The 22,114-nt window shown below is 39.2% G+C and overlaps 1 protein-coding gene across 7 annotated transcripts in view; it reads left to right on the top strand.

Annotated features, from left to right (window-relative positions):
• Positions 1-21,680, top strand: part of NLGN1 (neuroligin 1) — a gene marked incomplete at its 5' end in the record, with an annotated part of 316,292 nt that extends 294,612 nt beyond the window's left edge. For 4 of the 7 annotated variants that reach the window (XM_082003365.1, XM_082003368.1, XM_082003367.1 and 1 more), the window contains 3 exons: positions 13,833-14,018; positions 18,538-19,327; positions 20,328-21,680. In XM_082003365.1, the coding sequence (XP_081859491.1) occupies positions 13,833-14,018; positions 18,538-19,327; positions 20,328-21,150 (1,799 nt within the window). In that variant the 3' untranslated portion in view covers positions 21,151-21,680. Of the gene's footprint in view, positions 1-13,832; positions 14,046-18,537; positions 19,328-20,327 lie in introns of all 7 variants that reach the window. The other 3 variants (XM_082003366.1, XM_082003364.1, XM_082003363.1) reach the window with 1 other exon arrangement.
• Between the last annotated feature and the right edge of the window lie 434 nt (positions 21,681-22,114).

Genomic DNA, 22,114 nt, shown 5'->3' with positions numbered 1-22,114 from the left:
GTAACAAAACAGAGCACAAAAGTTGCCTTTCAGCAACTAAATAAATATTTTAGATCATTATTGGGAACAGTACGGGCTCGTGTTGGTACTTTATTAGTGAATGAAACTTTATTTAGTGAAGCCTGAAGTTCAACATGCTGATAGCATGCATCTGCATGTGCCCACGTGTATAAAGTGTTTCTTACTAACACCTTTAAATAAAGGTATTTCAGCTTTGCTTTTGTGGTATCAAGGTGCTAACTGAAAGGCGAAACTCAGAGTACTACAACATTTGTTCTTCTGGTACTCCAGAAGCCTACTTTGAGTTAATCGGTGATTTTTCACAGTCGACATCTAATCTATAAGTATAAATTACTTTGCACTCTTATTACGCCTTAATTGAAATGCGCCAATGTGAAATTGCAATAGATGGAGCTGCAGCGATTCTAGCCTCAATTAACATTGGGTGGATTGGAGGCTTTTTTTCCTTCCTTTTCCTTGGACTAAGGACCATTCTTTGATATCTTGTATTTATTTAGGTTGTTGCTAGAAAAGTTAGGGGATATGCATATGACCAGGTATTTTAGAAGACTGCTCTGAAGAGATACACTGGAGTTGTGTGTATGATTTGTATATTAATACATATCTTTTATGTCCTACTGTTTTATTTAACAGCTGTACAGTCATCAGTGTCCAAATCCCTCAGGATTCTGCTGGGGAGGAATAGTTTAACAGCCATCACTTTTTTGGCTAAATGGCAGTTACCATGTCTGTGACCGCTGCCCTCATCCCATTCATGACTTTTCTTCAGCTCCCTGAAGACACAAAATGTGTCTTGCAGCACAGTAAAATCATTGTGAATAGATAAAGTATCTTGCCCTACGGAACAGGAAATTCAGACACAGCAGATAGCAAAAATTGTACTAGGAGCGGCAGGATGCCTTGAAAGAAAGAAACAGGCATATGGTGATGCAGTTAATTCTTAGTTATTTTACCAGAACTGATAGATATTTACCAGAAAATTAGATTTGATGCCTCTGTCTAGGCATATACGCTCTTACAAATGTTTCAGGTCTTCCGTTAACAGCACTGAAAACAGTACAAGGATCTCGCTAGCACAAGCCTGCGTCTGAAGATAGTCGTTTGCAACATATTTTTATTACAGACCTCTCAAAAGTTTTCCCTAGTGGCTAAGACAGACATAAAGTACATTTGTGTTTGCTCTTTATTGGTTTGCTTTTCTTGGTGATCTTTGGCCCCTGAGAAGTAGTCCACAGACTTTTAGAGGTCCACAGGTATGTCAAAAACCTGCTATATTTCTTAGCTTTCTCACTGTTGGACAAGTCCTTTTCTCTGGGTAAGAACAGATTCAGCATCTCTGCCATCATAAACACAAATGTCAGCTGCAATAACAAGTTGCACATACACAAGCCTATGGGACCTGATGAGATGCATCCCAGAGTCCTGAGGGAATTGGCTGATGCAGTTACCAAGCCACTCTCCAGGATGTCTGAAAAGTCATGGCAGTTAGGTGAAGTCCCTGGAGACTGGAAAAAGGGAAATATTGCACCCATTTTTAAAAAACAAAGGAAGGAGGAGCCTGGGAACTACTAACCCAATGGCCTCGCCTCTGTATCTGGCAAGATGATGGAACAGATCCTCCTAGAAGCTATGCTAAGGCACATGGAGGACAGGGACATGATTTGAGGCAGCCAGTGTGGCTTCACCAAGGGCAAGTTCTGCCTGACCAACATAGTGGCCTTCTATGATGGACTGACCACATCAGCAGACAATGGAAGAGCTACTGATGTCATCTATCTGCACTTCTGTAAGGCCTTTGACATGGTCCCCGCCAACATCCTTCTCTCTAAATTGGAGAGACACAGATTTGATGGGTGAACTGTTCTGCTGATGAGGAATCGGTTGGATGGTCGCACCCAGAGGGTAGTGGTCAATGGCTTAATGTCCAGATGCAGATTGGGGACGAGCGGTGTCCCGTAGGGGTCTGTACTGGGACCAGTACTCTTCAGTATTTTCATCAGTGACATAGACAGTGGGATTGGATGCACCCTCAGCATGTTTGCAGACAACACCAAGCTGAGTGGTGTGGTTGACATGCCTGAGGGACAGGATACCATCCAGAGGGACCTGGACAAGCTCGAGGAACAGGCCTGTGTGAACCTCATGAGATTCAACAAGGTCAAGTGCAGGGTCCTGCACCTGGATTGGGGCAACCCCTGATATCGGTACAGGCTGGGGGATGAAGGGATGGAGCAGCCCTGCGGAGAGGGACTTGGGGATACCGGTGGATGAAAATCTGGACATGAGCCGGCAATGTGCGCTTGCAGCCCAGAAGGCCAACCGTGTCCTGGGCTGCACCCACAGCGTGGCCAGCAGGGCGAGGGAGGGGATTCTGCTCCTCTGCCCCGCTCTGGGGAGACCCTCACTGCAGTGCTGTGTCCAGCTCTGGAGCCCTCAGCACAGGAGAGACATGGATCTGTTGGGCAGGGTGCAGAGGAGGCCACAAAAATGATCAGAGGGCTGGAACAGCTCTGCTGGGAGGACAGGTTGAGAGAGTTGGGGTTGTTCAGCCTGGAGCAGAGAAGGCTCCGGGGAGACATTATCGCAGTGCTTAAAGGGGGACTGTAAGAAAGATGGGGACAGGCTTTTTAGCAGGGCCTGTAGCGATAGGACAGGGGGTAATGGTTTTAAACTAAAAGAGGGCAGATTTAGACTAAATCTAAGGAAGAAATTTTTCACGGTGAGGAGTGTGAAACCCTGGCACAGGTTGCCCAGAGAGGTGGTAGATGCCCCATAGATCCCTGGAAACATTCAAGGTGAGGTTGGACGGGGCTCTGAGCAACCTGATCTAGTTGAAAATGTCGCTGCTCACTGCAGAGGGGTTGGACTAGATGGCCTTTCAACCCAAATATTCTATGATTCTATGATAACAAGCCATGATATATATAACCTGCTGTACTATAATTATGGTGGTGTTGCAGTGTGCTCCAACATGCCTCACTTACAATTCAAACTGAAACTGGGTTTCTGTTTTTTCTACTTCCTTTTTCTTATTAGAAGTTATTCTTACACACAGGCCAAGATAGCCACAAATAGAGTGTCTTCAGTAAGACAAATACGCCTCTAGGTCTTTAAAGGTAGAGAACAGAATGTCATCTTTCTCATCACTGTGCTACTGTTGCATATTGCATTGCAGCAAGGAAAGAGATGTGGATGTGATGCCACAGGTAGGTCAAGGAGTTGGTCAACCACACAGCATCTGTAGAGAGCACGGCAGATTGTTATCGCAGGGGTAAAACTAATGCCAGGTATTCCCGAGGATTTGTCAAGTGATAAATTGATTGTGTGGCTCCAAGTGTATTTCAAAGAGCATAGTGGACACATATATAAATTCACGTGAATAACAGAACTCCAAGAACAATGTTGATGCTGATAAAGTAAGATTAAGCTTTGCAAAAAGTGACGGGAAGAGAAGAGGAAAGGGAGAGGAAGAGAGAAAGGAAGAAGACAGAAAAGCTTTATGTCTCAGGCTTTCTCAGAACTTACTTAAATTCTCAGTACATTTAAATGTTCTGTCTGCACTGATCAGGCTAAAGAAGTCAGATCTTGATTATTTAAGTCGCACATGTTGTTTAACTCACACATTCAAAAGAGAGAAGGCATTTTTGTGGTGATCTGGTATGACTTCTACCTGTATTAATACTGTTCATAAAACTTTCCTGAATTAAATCTTATCTGAACAGTGACATCTTTTTAGAAAGACCCCAGTTCTGATTTAAAAATGCACGTGATGACATAGTGAATGCAGTTCTTGGTAAATTGGCCCAATGGTTAATCTTTTCTATTTATTTTCAAATAAGGAGATTTGAGTTCACAGTAAATTAGCACCATAATTTCTGTGTTCTGATTGAAAGATTACACTTTCAAATAGCTGCTAGGCTTCTAAGTAGTGATTTGCATATACACTTTTACAGTAAGATTTCTGACTTCCCTTTCATCAGCTCATAGAATATATATTAGCATTGATTGGGCCCTCTTTGCAAATCTCAACACTGTGAAGAAGTGTCAAAAATTATGGTGCTGTCCCTCTCAATGGAACTCGTAATTATGATTTTTTTATTTCTGAAATATGAATTTTCCCTTCTAGTGAAATTAAACCCATCCTTTCTGTCATCCACATACGTATTCAAAGTTCTGAAAAGCTGCATGGTATTACTGAAAACATGCACTAATGTACAACCAGAGTGACCATTATAAAGCAAAGACAATTTCTAGGCCTAAGTTAGAAAAATTCTTCTCTGGCATGTAACTATCAATTAAAATGTACTGCCCAAAAGATGTTTTTGAAAGCTAAATCTGAACTACATGTAGTTGTAAGTAGCTGCACATGTTACACAGCTCATTATATAGCAAAAATTTCTCAAATATATTGGGTAGAAAGGTCTTCCAGTACCATCTGGCCTGTCTTAAGATAATGAACTCATTTTGCCCTCATCTTGAAGGAAAATTGAAAGCAGACTTTTTTATGGGGTCAATTTTGGTTTTTAAAGCCTTGCACATTAAGAACGTTGAGCATGTTTTCCAGGTTTGTAGCTGCTGCTTTTGATTGTATCATCTAAACTTAAAAGTTATGGCATATTGCATGAAAGACCAGCATATCTTAATGCCTTGTTTCTGATCTTGCCACTGAAAATAGGGATGCTGAAAGATGATAGTGAAGGACAGACATTTGATGCAATGTGCTGTGGGCTACTTAATTTTGCATATTGCACTACTTGAAGTAAGTAGGACTGGAACAGCTGTGCACTCAATCCCGGTGAAGACAAGAATCTGTCTCTCAGGGCATCACTTTCTTCTGCCAAGTAGGAAAGTCAAGTGACGGCTTTGGCTATGGACTTTTCTGTTCCCTCACGTAGTCTTCCCTTATCATTTGGGCTTTGGCTGAGTATATTTGAAAGGATCAGGATGTGTTTGTTTTTTATTATTGCACACTTTATCCTAGAATAAGATTTGTGTTTGCCCATGCTGTCTTTTAGAGACTATTGATTTTATTTATATTTTTGTTAAAATTCTCAAAGATGGTGGTTCATAAAAGCATTGCTGCTGTTTTCCTTAGTAATAGCATTGCTCATTTCCTGTGAGAAGTTGTATGCAACTTAAAAATACTTCCAACTAAAAGTTGTGTTGCCCTAGAGCATGACTTAGCTGTGTACTAACAACTACAATTTTTACCTTGTGGAAGGCATTTAAGCAAACGTTCTCTGCTGGCAGCAGAACTGCTTATTTTTTCAAAGATGAAAATATTCATAACTATCTCCTCTTTTCTATAACAAACCCCATCTTTTTTCTGTATTTTTAAAGAGGAGGAGGAGACAATCAAATCAAATGTACTCCAGCTGCCTTTTGCATCCACCTATGTCAAATGTCGTTCATCAGTTGTTAAGGCTTACTTCTACTTTCCAGTATGTGTCAGCACATATCACTTAAAATCCTGTAAGATTAGTTTCTGCAGCTGTATATCTGAGACTAGATTTGCCTCCTCTTTTTCTTTTTTCCTTTTACAGCGTACCCAGAAATCAGTATTAAAGATCACTTCTAGTGGACTAGCCCTATTGCTTGTATAACTCTTTCACAGTATCTCTGCGATTGTTATCAGACTTTCATTTGACTCTTCGGTAAAGATGAGCTGTACTAAGCCACTGCAGAGCCGATCATTTAGGACCGGCTAGGTTGTACTTGGAGTAGGGGTCTGACAAGCAGCGGGCAGCTGACGCCCCTTTTATCCGTGCTCCCTGTGCTGAAGCCAAAACGTTGGCTGCAAGACCTGCCCGGAGAGCACAGGCTCAGTTTACGCTCCCCACCCTGATCCCAGCTCTACCGCCCGGGCTTAGAGAATTGCTTCTGTGAAACTCGTCTCCGCAGCCGACAGCGCTGTAACGAACCTCTGACTTTTTGTATTCTCGCCATTGCCCTGCGTCCGACAAGCTCGCCACGCGCTGCGGGAGCTGTGACCAGCCGTGCTCGACACGTGGACTGGGAGAGCCGGAGAGACGCAGCACCGCACCCGCGCCGTGCTGCAGCGAGAGGAACCGGCCGGCTCGGGACTTTACGGACAAACGTTGACCTACCTCATCGTGTGGGCCTGCCCCGTACTACGAGCCCATGTGCAAGCACGGGCTTGTCACAGGGACTGATACGTGAATGTCTCGCACGTAGAAAACACCCAGAATTCGCGAGACTGCCCACAACTGCCCTGGCATGGCAAACAAGGCAGAACGGAAAATAACCACTGGCCACATGAAGAAGAGGCAGCTGAAGACGTTGAAAGCACTCTTTTATCATCTCTTTGCTGAAACTTTAAAGGGGAAGAGAGTCACCCTCGTCTCACAGCCTTCAGAGAATGCTAGAAATTATAATCTCAGACCGTTCCAACATCTACGGCCTACTTGCCAAGGATATCGCAGTAAATCTAAGCAACTTCCTTCCTTCTGTAATGGTTGAGGATAATCTTGCCAGGATAGGAAAAAATCTGACTTCATCTAGGCTTTTTTTGTCCTTTAAGGAACTTCGATACAGCCTGTGAAAGAGAACGTGTATTTTGGAAAAAGGGGGAGGGTTAACCTGCTTTGGGCAGCATTGCACCCAGTGAAGCTGTGCCGATACATCTTTGACGACGGAATGGAGTGCTCTGGTGTGAGACACTTCACTCTTGTGCAATCTGCCGCCATACCAGAAGTTTGTCGTAACGCGTCGGTGCTGGCAAGTGACAGATGCCAGGCTGAAACAGCTGTGAAGGACTTCTGTGACTTGCAGTGCTCGGTTCATTTAGGCTCTCATGGGAAAAGAAATAAAGTAAAATGCAAGGAGGTGAAAACTTCTGGTGTTTCAAAGAGCCACAAGGAAAGGCCAGCATTTTTGTAGGCTCCAGCCACTTCATTAATACTAATTTGAAGGATTTGGTACTCTGGGAGGAGTGTGAAAACTTCCAGCAGTACAAAAGCAATGCTGAAAACGTACATTAGATTTTATACATCCTTACACACTTTCCTCCATGTATACTTTCAAAATGCCAAAGGACAAAGGATATCGTTACAAGTTCTTATATTTACTGATTCAGTTCTGTAACTTGTTTCCTTTGGCGAAGAGAATGGGAATTTCCAAAGGCTAATTGCTGGGGCAATAGCACTGGCCACTGAAGTTGGTACTGTTGATATTTTTAAGCAACTCGACCTCACAGATGCAGCACTTTAGAGTTTGGTAAGTTAATGAATTACTGCAGCTGTTTTGCATTGCTCGCAGTACGGTTTATTGTTCATACACTTAACCTTGAGGTAGTGTTCTTAGAGCAATACAGCTTAATTAAGACAGTTAAAATAGTTGAGTTTTTTTTAAAAAAAACTTCCTAGTTTTTTACTGACTGAGCTTATGTGAATAACAACTCCGCACAAAAAACTTCTCCGTTTCTGAGGTGTTCTTTTTAAGTCAGCCAGATAGTCCAGCCCTATTGAATGGATGGACTTTCATTCTATTAGAGAGTCATTGTTTAAAACAAATTTAAAAATTCCAGAACTCTAGAACATTCACGGTTAAACTGGGCTCATATCAGAACGCTTCCTGGTCCCCTCCATTGCTTCAGTCAGTGTTCTATGGCACATTCAGCTCTTTTGGTAGTCACAACTAGCAGAAATGTTAGCCTAACACACCCCAAAACAGAGTTGTGGGCTGAAAAAAATCAGTGCAGGCTATCTGTATGGAAGATACTTTTCCTAATTTATAAAGCTTATGGTATGACATCAGAAAATATAAGTAAGTTTTCGAACAATTTCTGTGACCAGTCATGTAACCTTACTACGTGAAAAGTGAAGAGTTTGCAAATATATGTATATAATGTATAAAATCACATAATGGTTTGAGTTGGAAGGGACCTTTAAAGGCCATCTAGTCCAACGCCCCTGCAATGAGCAGGGACATCTTCAACTAGAGCAGGTTGCTCAGAGCCCCGTCCAACGTGACAAGGTACATCTCTTAATAAATATTTTGCAACACAATGTTTGTCTTCTATTTGTTTAAAAGTACAGTGTGTCCACCTGCAAAGATTCTGACATATTAATTTATCTTCTATACATAATATTAAAATAAAATCTGTATATAAATGCAGTGTTTCACGTATCTTAAACAGCCAGGAAAGCGTGCATAACGACGTGGCATGATACTTTGCATATCTCATGGAGTTAAGCTAAAACCTTGCACTTCTGAAACTGTTAACCTTACTGCTAATACGTATGTGACAGAAAGCTACAGAAACAGACGGGTACTTTGCTAATGCTGCGATTACTTTTTTGTATATTAAATGAATTTAATACAAAACTCCTCATTAAGCAGTATTTTCAGAACACTTGCTTATCTGATTCTCGAGCAGAGGTATACTGCAGATGTCTCTGATACTGCAGAAGGAATATCTTTCCTGCACTGAATAGTTTGTATTCTCCTACATCTTCCTTATGGGAGTTCCTAGTCCTTTTAGTCACCTTACCCCTTATCCGTTACTAAAATATGCTATTATTATTATGATGTGCTGGTCAGCAAAGCAAGGAGCGGTATCCCCTGCTTCATGAATATCACATATACATTAATGTTCATGGCGCTGCTGCCCACGTAATTCATTCAGGTTAGTCAGCTCATGCGAATTCAAGAGAGATGTCTAAGATGAAAACAAATGTGCTCTTTAAGCTTAACCACATTGCTTAAAATTTGCTTATCTTGCTCACATTTCTAACTGAGTAGGTATAGTTTAAAGGGCAACTGAATTTTTCTGTACATGGCAATTACCATTCAATATTAATAGAGGGTGTCAGACTAAAGTCCTAACCAAGGAACTTGCAATGCAGAGGGAATATAAATTCTTCCTTCAAAATATGTCCTATATTCTTCCACTGTGCACTGATGCATTTATACTTGTACAATTTAATATTTGCTTTTAACAAAATAAAAGATGGTATTTGACTGCACAGGGAATTGTAACTGGACACATAGCTAAATTATTCTAACACATGCCTAAACAGGTGGGTGATATTAAAGTCTTAAGTGTTACTGCTTTCAGTAACATACCTCTTTTAAGAAAACCTTTAAGCATGTCAGACCAGTTTTTATAAGCTCTTGTGTTTTATTTTTAGAGTAGCATTTGTTGCTGTGTATTTTCTTGCAGGCAGGGTTTTTTTTTTGTCCAACGAGACGTTCTGCCCCTTACTTCTTCCAGCCACGGAGGTTGCTGGGTTATGAAACACTGACATGGACAGAACTCATCAGAGGGAAGGTTTGGTTCTCTCTGATGTGAAATGGCACTTTCGTACCCACCAGCCTGCGCCTCGTCTTTTACTGCATCATTGGCTTGTACCAGGCCCTTACATTAGGAAACATTTTGCCTTGGCCTTCCCCTCTGCATTAATTTGAATGTTCAAATTAGGCCAGAGCTTAAAATAATTCAATCTACTAAGATTTTCAACAAAATATTTTAACTTTCCCAACTCTATTATTTTATTTACTCTCAAAACATACTGCAATCATATTAGAAAAAGAGTTATCTGAATGGCAAGCAGAAATCATTACCCAGGCAGAAAAGCCTATAAAGCATTAAAATTTATCTTAACACAACATACAGGGCCTGGTTGTGGCACGCTCTGCCTATTTGTCTAACGGACATGTAACAGAGAAATGGTCCAAATGAGCTTAATAAATCTCTTTCTCAAACTCACAAAAGACCACATCCTCACTTCCATAATTCTATTAGAGTCTGCTCCTTTGGAGGAGATAAAAGAAGAGATAGCCTCTCCATTCAGAATATAAAATAGCAATTGTTCAGCTGCTGATTGGAATATTTCCAGTAGAAGGACTTAATTATGAAAGAAAATTAGCTCAATCTGACCTTTATTAGAGAATAATGCAAAAATAAGGTTTTTTGCAAATGTCTTCTTGGAATAACTAAAATAAAGAATAATTTACTTCACTTTTTTTACAAGAGCAAAAGGTGGCAGCATATGGTAGCAGAATTCTTGCAGCGATGACAGCCCAAGGGTAATAATAAGACAGCATTTTCAGAGAGGGATAATATATTTTCATGGACTAGCTGATACAGTTTAAAAACAGACAAGCTTTCAGACACACAAGCCCTTTTCAGCAAGAGCAGGTTCACCTCTGTGACTCAAAATTGCTAGCTTAATATCTAGATAGTGTAATGATCGTGTCATAGAAATGCGTAGAAATGCACAGTATCTATATTAATTATGTTCTGGAAGCTCCTCTTGGGATAAAGGCAAAACGTATTGTCGCAATCTCTATTTTACCTAAGTGATAAATAGGAATAAGTACTTGCACCTGCAGACCGGGTAGGATGCTGTGTGTTAAAGCATTTCTCTACAGGCCTGTAGTTAGATGAGTTTGTCTGTAGAGAGGCACGCCTCACTAGAGAAAAAAAACCACACAGCCACAAACTGGAAAGAAAAACCTCATGTGTTTTATCAGTCCTATCTCTGATTTCATGACATTTTGAACGCTTCTAAACCATGCTGATGCTACTGCATACAAGAAAAAAGGCATGAAGAGGTGGCAATATTAACAAGCTTCTTATGGTTGTGAAAAATGAGATAGAAATGTTTCATGTCATGAAAGTCAACATCAATAATCATCCATCTTGTGTGGATATGGAAGTCAGCCAATGCGGTTCTTGCCGAGGAGGCGTGAGATATTTCTTTTGCATCAGAGCTGTTGCTCTGGACACAAGTCATAATTTGTCTACTATAGGTGAATGAAGAGAATATTACTAATACTTCCTTCCCCCCCCCCTTTTTTTCTTTTTTCTTTTTTTTTTTTTTTTTTTTTTAATAAACTGAAGGCTCCCCCTTCTGGCACATTTCCTGAACTGAATGCAACTTCCCTGATGTCTACTTTTAGCAACAGGAGACATTTCCTCTTCTGCTGTCTTTTTAAGATCCTTTTCACAAAGATCCTTTAAAACTGGTTTATTTACAGCTTCCCAAGGATTTCCCATTTCCCCATCAAGCTTCAGCGCTTGATGTGAACTCATTTAACAGCAGCGGGTTGCCTTAAGGCTTTACCTATAATTTTCATCTGCTGCTTTTCGAGGCAAAGATTTACTTGCTTCTCACTTTGCTGCATGTTATACAGGATATAGAAAACAACTTTTTCGGCAAGTCTGAATGTTAACATTTGTTTTCCTTCAGGGCGATAGCTGTATCTCAGGTATACCCCTGCCATCTATTTCCCTAATAGATGCTTTGGAATCACTTTGAGACATCTACAGGACCTTTTTGAACCAACACTGCAGCTCTGCTGAGAGCAGATCCTGTCCAGGCTCAGGGAATCTGCAAGCGAGGGAAAGGGGAAAAAGCAGAGAGGGACTTGTTTAGGGCACAATTTTGGTAACTGCTCTCATCTCATTGCTGCCTGTGTTTCAAGGACAGCCAGCGTCAATCTCTCCTCTCCTAAATCAGTGCAGTCACTTACATGCTTAATATGATGAACTGATTTGTCACTGATTTTTCACAGTCGTATACTTATGCAAAGAAAGGGGAAGACTTTCTCAGCATGTGCAGCCACAGGATCCTGTAGTTCCCATAAATTCCAGCATTTTAATTTTGTTACGGTCACTGGTACCATCCCTCGACTCCAAGCAGGCTGACAAAGGCAGTGAGACTGGTTAGGAAGGTTTTATTGGATTTGCTATCCTAGATTCAAAGACATCATCTCTCTGTGTCCTTAAAAACTGTTTATGGGGGACAACATTTTAGTGGAGCGTGAAGACAAGAATGAATGCTTCTGTGCAGGAAGGATCCTACTGGGGCCATCCTTTCACACAGGCATGCACACCGGCCCCTCTGACTACACAGAAGAAAAAACAAAAGAGAGTGAAGCAGAGTAAAATAACATCATATTCATCTCAACTCAGGGCTGAGCTGTAATAATAAAATGAGAATGAATTAATTAGATTTATGACTTCCTTTCTGGGCTTTCCCTGAATATCAAGGTGGTATTTTCTTCTATGGTAGTGATGCTACTTTGCTTTTTTATGCAGTTAAATAGTAAAAGTGGCAGGTTTTAGTTGTAGAATAGTGGTTATTTTAAAGTCTAGTATCAGAGCCACAATTTACTACGGCTACAGTGAATGAAGTATGCCCATTAGACTCGGTACATTAGGTCTGGAAGTGGGAGAATTGCTGGCCTGGCACCTTACGCCACTTTCCTGTTCCCTCTCCATGGTTACAAAAATCAGGATTGACCTACACAAACAAAGCTGCTCGCCCTAAAGAGAGCACAGCTCAACTACGGAGGCAGCAAGGCCAATTAGCTTTCAGTGCAGTTTACAGCAATGAAAGTCTGTTAGTATAAATGTCTACACGTACGCCAGAATACCAAATGTAAGCTTGCCATTTGAAGTCAAATATATATAATAACATATAATTATGTTAATAGTAGCAATAACAAATGATGTGTTCTTTGTATACATGGATATAGATACACGCATGCACCTGTGTTCTTGTGAAATTCTTGTTTTATATATGTATATGGACATATGTATTTCTTAGAAATGTGTCAAAAGCTGCTTTTGTTGTCATATTGAAACAGTAGGACTCCTTTGAGAACCATCTGTCTGAAAAACTACTGCAAAGTTCTTTTGAGTAGGCTATGTGCGTTCAAGAGAGTTAAATCAGTAGAATTTTGACGAGACTAGAAGACCCACTAATATCTAATTAATGTGGAAATAATTGTTGTAATGGTTGCATTTCTCTACAAGCATGTACTGAAAAACAGTTTACACTGTCGATTTAGTGAGTATTAAATCAGTTTGATATGCAAATGGAGGTGCTGGGTTACTTCATAATGCTGGTTTTATTTAAACATTTGTTTATTAAGCTTAGAAAATGGGAAGTGTCAACAAATGGGATCCAAAAGCAAAGCAACGTCTTTTATCAACAGAGACCTTCTTCAAAGTTTATATTGTCCATCTTTTAGTGTCAGTAGGCTCTAAGGACAAGAGTACCAGCAAGAGGGTATTACTGGGTGTAGTGTAAAACAGTCGTTCCTGCACCTGACACGTTCCACCATTTTTCTTCCAGTATGAATAAGAGAGCAATTCTTCTGAGTTCCAGATTACCCCTGAGCTCTTATCTTTTTGATGTTAAGGGATCACGGAAACAGCTTAAATTGTCTTTATCCATTTAACGTAGATTCAATTAACTCAGGTTAACGAGTATGGGCTGGAGCTCAGGGATTTGAGAGCTGCTCACATTGTTCAACCTGGCTTGTTCTGTGACATAAGCTGCGTTTTTGGGGGGAGAAAAAAGGGAAAGATAGTGTGTTGCCGGGACATAACCAAACACAGTGTACAGAGAAGTGGAACCATTGCCTCTCAGACATGCCTAAAGCTGATGGCTGCATCTAAGTACAGAAGTGCAATACACAGTTGACCAAATCATTTACAAAATGACTGCAGCATATCTCGTTGCTAAACCTTTACTCTTAAACTTAGTGCAAGCAACACAAAGCCTTTGGGAGTAATATTGTATTATTAAATTATTAAGATTAAATTATTTATTTAATCTTTTGGGAGTAATATGTTGTGACATGTTAAGACTTGGACGAGTATTTTTGTTTCAGGAAGAGTGCGAAATTGCAAATTGTTGTCCAGTGAATACAGAAAATTATGTAGTTGCATAATATTTAATGGCAGCTACTTTTGAAATCTTACTTAGAAAATTGCAAAAGGATTACTCAGAATAGCACTTGGTAACCCTTTCTTTTTTAATTTACATTCACAGGATTCTTGAGCACTGGGGACCAAGCAGCAAAAGGAAACTATGGCCTCCTTGATCTAATCCAAGCTTTGCGATGGACTAGTGAAAATATTGGGTTCTTTGGTGGTGACCCATTAAGAATAACTGTTTTTGGATCTGGTGCAGGCGGTTCATGCGTCAATCTGTTGACTTTATCCCATTATTCTGAAGGTAACCGTTGGAGCAATTCAACCAAAGGTATTATGCAGGTTGCAAATTTTGACAATTTTGGTGTCTGCATGCCACCGCCATTAGTACTATGTGATGCTCTGTATATTCTCTTTGTTCCTATGAACTGTTGGGTTCAGCTCAATACTAAGCAAACTTTTTAAAGGCTATACAAGCCACCTTGTCCTTTAGCTCTCTGTGCATGTTTAAATTTTGAGTCACTTTCTTCTTTTTTCTATGGAGATTCGTAGAAACATTTTATAGCAGACTTCTGAACAGCATTTTCTCGGTGCATCATTTTTGTCTCTCTTTCCTACCTAAGGGTGTCTTTTTTGGAAAACCAGTCAGTCATGCTCACAGTAGATGAGGTCGTCTATATTCAGACAGTCATCAAAGGCATGTTTAGTTTCTCATGAGGAGGAGAATTTAAAGAAAACTAAAATGACACAGTTTCTCTTTTCAGGCTAACAGCTGAAATGCTTAAAACTGTTATTTTATGTGAAGGAAACAAGTACCTAGTTCAGAAATCTTTTGTCTGAAACTGCATGAACTTCACTTGCTGTCATCTAATAAAAGAATGGTTGAATGTTTTGCATGCATGATCCAAAATTGTCAAAGCATCCAAGTTGCAAATGGATTTTCGTCTATATGTTTTTTCCTATTCCATAACTAACACCTTTTCTCTCTAGTTGAGGCAGACAGCAGGAAATAAAAAACATGCTGTTTGAGGCACCCAATTTTTTTCCTATCATTTTTGCACCAAAGTTCTACACAGTTTCTCGCATTTGCATGGCTATTGCTTATTGATCACATCATTTTTGTCTCACTTTTTATCTGTATCGTGACTGTGCCCTGTGCATAAAATCCTCCACTGACTTACATTGCTGTATCTCCATGGGGCTAATTGGCCAGTCATAAAAAAATAATTCCACTGACATTAAAAGAGCTGCATTTACCCAAAGTCATGATGCAGAGCCCACTGAGGTCAATGGAAGCGGCAGATTCTTTAGATCAGGCCTTTACACTATTGTAAATGAGAAAATCATCTAGCTTTTACAAGAAGAGTCTAGTGGAAAATGGACTGTGCTTTAAATTTTCATCTCTTTCCACAATTTGATTTTTAATGTATATTTGTAATAATCTCTCCATAACTATCTGCAGTTAAATAGGACATATTTATAAACTGGCCTAAAAGAACAAGCTGTAAGCATTAGCTCATTACACTGTAATCTGAGGGTCACACTGCACCGTCTTTTTTCATCAGAAATCACAAAAGTAACTTTTGTTATAGAGGATTTAGCTTAAGGTTGAATGAGGAGACCTGGTTTCTCCTCCTCTAACTTTTACTTGATCTTAATGTCAACCTGCTTGATGTAACGTGATGTTAATGCGAAATGCCATGTGTACAATATCTGGACAGTCATGTGTTGCCTCTTAACAGCAAATTTTACCCCGTCATATTCTAACACATGGCCAGAATTCTGCCAGGGGCAGAATTTGTTTGCTGAAAGTGATGCAGTAATTGGCCAACATAGCAGAACAAAGGATTTGGGAGGGGACTGGAGAGGTCTTATGGATGTAGACTTAAAATCCAATTGTAAAAGTAAATTTTTGAGGATTTCTTCTATAAGAAAGCAAAAACATGCTTTATTGAAATTTGGATTAACCAGAACAACGTGCCACGTCCCCATGTATGTTATGTTTCATTTGGGGATGGTTAGACCTGCCATTAAAAAAAAAAAGGATTAAATGAAAAATTGGTCAGCTTCAAATAAGAAAAGTTATTTCAAGCTTTCAAACATTTTCAAATATCTTAGCATTTTCAAAAAACCTTTTGTTTCACATTATTAACCAGTCTCTTTCCTAAGGTGTAAATTCAGATGCTCTCTTTGCTTCTTTCATTTCCCTTTGAAAGGATCCCTTGGTAGCTGAGGGGAAGCATTCAGCCTGTTTCGAGATGGTGCTGTTCATAACTGCCCATCTACAAGCAGGCAGAACAGCACCCATCTTTAGAAAGTGCTCTGAAAATGTAGATGAATATATGCAAATTATTATTAATTACTTTGGTGAGACTTTGAATAGGAGTCACAAAGCAATATGGTCCATTGAACATTTAAATCTGCTTTCCATCAGTCTGAAGCCCATGTGACAGAATGAAATTATGTGACAGGATGACAATAATTTTTCATACTGTTGTTCATTTTTTACAAATGGTTTGAGAGGAAGAATGTTTCTGTAAACATTCTTCAGCAGAAGGAGGATGTTTAGTTTCATTTTCTAAGATAACTTTATGGCCAGAGGACTTGACCACTTTTACTTAATCCAACATTTAATGTTTATGTAGGACTTAGCAAACCATAGTGTTTATATCAGCATTTTATTAATACGTTGCTTACATTTTCCATCCTTGTTCAGAGATATTTAACAAAGCAATAAAAATAGATTTACACAATATGCAAAAAAGAAACATTATGAAGTATCATGAAATACATCTTTGTGAAAATTGAGTTTTGTCATTTAGTTACATTTATCACAATGCCTGGATCCTCTGCGGTAATTCCACTGACTTTGAGCTGATTTATACTAGCTCAATATCTGACCTTGTAAACATGCAAATATATTTTTACCTGCTTTATAGCTCAAGATCTTTCTTATTTTCTACTCATATCTTGCAAGGAAATAATATCTTGGATATGACTTATAAATTTAAGGAGAGGGTTGGGTTTACATATTTCAGTCCCTACACCTATCTGATTTTAAGACTGTTGGATTTGGGCCTAATACAGTCTAGAATGATTTAAAAATTCCTCAGAAGCTTGTAAAATGTTTCCTGCCAGCAACTGATTCCAGCTAACTTCTGAGCATACAGGGTCTGGTACTGCAATAGAGGCTGTAAAGGCATGTCTCTGACTTGATTTAGAGGCTATGGAGGTTTTTTATCAATAAAAATATGTTATTTATCAAAGTAAAAGCCATCTTTTGCATTATTGGAATAAAATTCTGAGGTAAGCTGAGCACCTTAACTCGAGTTCCTTTAGTGGGAGTATCCAGCTATTCATCAAGCATTGGACCAAAGATACATTCTTGGCAAAATTGAGTGAGTCCAGGTGTCATTTCCAGTCCCTACACAAGCCGACCAAAGTCAGTGGAATTACTCCAGGTGCTTATCAGCATAAGTAAAACCAAATTTTGACCCACATATCTTAAACCAGCATAATGTATGCTACAGACCATTTTGTATTACTTAGTGAGCTATAGGAGGTAGGGCCCAGCATAAAATATTTTCCAGTAATTAGTGCATTACTGAAATGAACTGGATGCACTTCCATGAAAATGTAAAAAACCAGAAAGGTCACGGCTACTTAAATATAGTCTAAGTTTCTGACGCTAGGGATGAACATGATTTTGTGCAAGGTTCAGACTCAAAACCTCTTTCAGAACCCTCTCCAAAGGGAGCGGGAAAAGGCAAAGCCGCAACACAAAGGGAGCACAAGAAGTATCAGAACAAGGGTGGAGTTTTGATTGCATTAGAGTCAACAGCAAAAAAAATTGGATTGATTCACTGACTGCAAGGGAGTGAAGGCTTTCATCCAGGATACGCTCAGAAATGCTTACCGAAAGGAGAGGAAAACATCAATTTAAACATATTTTGTTATTTCTAAGAGTAGAATTCCTGGTCCAGTGTGCTAGTTAAATTGGCATAAATTCAAATTAATTGCACTGAGGTCTTTGGGTTTTGCTACAAGTTTACATTCAGCACCAGATCATACTCTCTCTCCCCCTAAAGGAATACCTGAACATGTGTTTAAATTTCTGAATTACAAAGCTAAATAGTGTAAAATATATAATTTCCCTTTTTATGTAAGTGTGATCACTATAAACCTTCATTTAAAAAACTCCTTACAAGAAAGGATCTTGACTCTTAGACACTTATAAATTTAATAACTGCCCAGTACTTTCTCATCTATTACTCCAGAATATAAACTTTTGCTGTGATATACAATTCAAAAGCACTACACCTCTCAAACCAAGTTTAATCCCAAGCAAACATGAAAAAGCAGAATATTAGGTTTATTTAACACATAGTTGTATGCACTCATGTTTCTGATGGCTTGAACAATGTTCAGAAATTCAATCCATTTCAGAGATTTGTTGGTTTTTCCTCCAACCTATAAATTGCTTTAAATTTAGGAATTTATTTCAAGCTAATAGTGTTATCCTACGTAAGGTAACGCCACTTCTTTTTCTTCCTGAATTTCTTTTGAAAATCTGTTCCTCAGCTGGACTACATTGACGTGGAATCATTTGCTTCAATTTCTGCGCATATTGCATTTATTGTGTGTACATTACCTGTAGGTACAATGACAGTCAGACCTCACCATCTTGTATATTTAAGTACTATTAAGATTCAAGTATTTCCTCTGTTAAAGTTTTCTATTGTTTCAAAGAACTCCTTTGAGTCTTTCAAGTATGTAGCTGTTTCAAGGTCACTTCAGTAGTTTTTAAATATTTCTCCCCACAGGACTTTTTCAAAGAGCAATAGCTCAAAGCGGAACAGCTCTCTCCAGCTGGGCAGTTAGTTTTCAGCCTGCAAAATACGCCAGGATGTTGGCTACGAAAGTTGGTTGCAACATGTCAGACACTGTAGAATTGGTAGAATGTCTGCAGAAGAAGCCTTATAGAGAACTCGTCGACCAGGACATTCAACCAGCAAGATACCATATAGCCTTTGGACCAGTAATTGATGGCGATGTGATACCAGACGATCCTCAGATATTGATGGAACAAGGAGAATTTCTCAATTATGACATCATGTTGGGAGTTAACCAAGGGGAAGGGTTAAAATTTGTTGAAAATATTGTGGATAGCGAAGATGGCATATCAGCTAGTGATTTTGACTTTGCCGTTTCTAATTTTGTCGATAACTTATACGGATACCCTGAAGGCAAAGATATATTGAGGGAAACTATTAAATTTATGTACACAGACTGGGCAGATCGACACAATCCTGAGACCAGAAGGAAAACACTGCTGGCTTTGTTTACTGATCACCAGTGGGTTGCACCAGCAGTGGCTACAGCAGATCTTCACTCAAATTTTGGATCGCCTACATATTTCTATGCCTTTTACCATCATTGCCAGACAGATCAGGTACCTGCATGGGCAGATGCAGCCCATGGAGATGAGGTTCCTTATGTACTAGGAATCCCCATGATTGGTCCTACTGAATTATTTCCTTGTAATTTCTCCAAAAACGATGTCATGCTAAGTGCAGTGGTGATGACGTACTGGACAAACTTTGCAAAAACTGGGTGAGTACCACATAACGAAAAGTCTTGTATACAAACTCAGGATATAATGATGCAGTGTTTTCCCTTGGTTATCTCCCTTGGGAATGCCTCTGTACTTGTAGGATGAAGAAGAGAGTAAGAATTGAGTTGGATATTTATGTTGATTGTAAGGTTCCTCAGCTCACTTACACATTCTAGCAAAAAGAGGTAAAAAACACTTTTGCGAACATTCTGCGTGAGGAAATTAAAAAAATACTTCGTACACAAAAATAATTAAGGGATCCCCAGAAAAGTGCAAAACTAAGCATTTAACATATGTGTATAGTTAGAAACGGTTACACTAGTAACTGACTTTACCCCAGCGTTGGTAATATTTTCATCCCATGAGACAGAAAATTACACAAATATTGCACCAAATATAATACATCTCATTTTAATAATGCATTTTGTTTTAAACTGACACTTCTGACCATAAAATATGTGACTTTAAAGTTGAAGAGTTTTGTCATTTTCATTAATTCTTCTTTCACTGGTAGTTCAAAACACTTTCCTACCTTAGGCGATTGGACTCGAAGTCACTGTGTGTTACAGTGAGTTATGCCCTGCCATGGTCTTTCACCTCTGGAAGGCCACAGATACTGCATATGAACTGAAATGCTGAGCTTTATGAGCTTTATGTTACTAAAAAAGAAACGCAAAGCTTAATGTCCTCTCACACTGGTGTCTCATACGCTTGTCCGCGTTACCACATTGCTGGCAATCTGTCCTCAGCAGCAAAAGATTTCAGTGTGAGAGATACCAACGTTTTGGGGAACTAGGGAGGTCGCTGAAGTCTGTGTAGAAGAAGGGTTCGTTTGCATAATGCTGCTTCTAATCAAGATTATTAAGGCCTCTAATTGTAGGAAATAGCATTCTGTTCTGTCCAAAGGCAGACTTAAACATTAAGTATAAAATCTTAATTATGTTAATTTTATAATTCCTTTTGAAATACTTTGTAACATTGGAGTTGTTTTTTTTTTAGTGACCCAAATCAACCAGTGCCGCAAGATACAAAATTTATCCATACAAAACCAAATCGTTTTGAAGAAGTAGCATGGACCAGATATTCTCAGAAAGACCAACTGTATCTTCACATTGGATTAAAGCCACGAGTTAAAGAACATTATAGGGCCAATAAAGTGAACCTTTGGTTGGAACTGGTACCTCATCTGCACAATCTTAACGACATTTCACAGTATACCTCTACCACAACTAAAGTGCCATCGACTGATAATACTTTCAGACCAACAAGGAAAAATTCTGTTTCTGTTACTTCAGCCTTTCCTACAGCCAAACAAGACGATCCCAAACAACAACCAAGCCCCTTTTCAGTGGATCAAAGGGACTATTCAACAGAATTGAGTGTTACTATTGCAGTTGGTGCATCTTTGCTGTTCCTGAACATTTTGGCATTTGCAGCATTGTACTACAAAAAAGACAAGCGGAGACACGACGTTCATAGGAGGTGTAGCCCACAACGTACTACTACCAATGATCTTACCCATGCACAAGAAGAGGAGATAATGTCCCTCCAAATGAAGCACACTGACTTGGATCATGAATGTGAGTCCATCCATCCACACGAGGTGGTTCTTAGGACCGCCTGTCCCCCAGACTACACACTAGCTATGAGAAGGTCTCCTGATGATATTCCTTTAATGACACCCAACACCATCACAATGATACCCAACACTATACCAGGGATTCAACCCCTACACACATTCAATACATTTACCGGAGGACAGAACAATACTCTGCCCCATCCTCATCCCCACCCCCATTCACACTCAACAACCAGGGTATAGCCAGACAAGATGAAACAAACTTTATTTTTTGATGGATTACAGTAGGTGATATTACTGAAGATTACTTGGCTTTCAACCTACAAGACTCTTACTATTTAAATATGGAGGAATATTATGTGAATATACATATCAAGAACTTTCGGGGTTTTGAAAAAAATGAATTGTACATATATCAAATGAACTTAAGAAACAAACAAACAAAACAAAAGAAAAAACAAAAAAACCCAACTGTTTGCAATTGCTTGAAGCAGTTGTCCTGAATGATACTTTTTCATTCACATTCAAGTATTAATTTTTTGAAGATTTAAGTTACATAGTGGAATTAGGCATGTGCAACACAAACAGGAAAGAACTATGACTGAAAATTTTAAAAACCTATAAATATGCACAAGGGACACACTAATGGAATGTCAGATAATTTTCACCAATTTTTATTTGGACCTGTTTTCTTGTGTAGACCATATTTACATATTTGAATAAGTACACAAAGCACCAATGCTGTTAAGGCCTTAGAAAGGGGCTCATGCTGAAACCTGCCGGTCAAAGAAGTTTTACAGCCTGGCAGGTACAACATTATCACATAAGTGCTGTCAGTATAAAAGTTGTGGGAATAAAGGAAACTGGATATTTTTAGCACGATGTGCATGATAATTTATATGCTTGGTGGCTGTGCTGCTGATTAAGCCGTAATTAAAATTCTTCTCATCCCATTGGAGTTTTTAATAGAAGCTTTCTCCATCAATTGGCACAACCTAAAGAAGTATTTTAAAGGGGCAAAAGTAATTACAGTAAAATATTTCACGGTAGCTACAGAAATAGAAGGAATTGCAACAGTTCTGAAACGTATTTATGGCATTCTAGGTATACAGTGGTGAACCCTCGCTGATATGAATCCCAGACAAAGAGTCTGTATTATTAATGTTCTTTTTCCTTTCCACCTAAATGATTTCTAACTTTAACATAA

This window comes from Phaethon aethereus (genome assembly GCF_964289735.1).
Source record: "Phaethon aethereus genome assembly, chromosome: 9".
NCBI classification, from domain to species: Eukaryota; Metazoa; Chordata; class Aves; order Phaethontiformes; family Phaethontidae; genus Phaethon; species Phaethon aethereus.
This window is presented reverse-complemented; position numbering and strand designations above follow the sequence as displayed.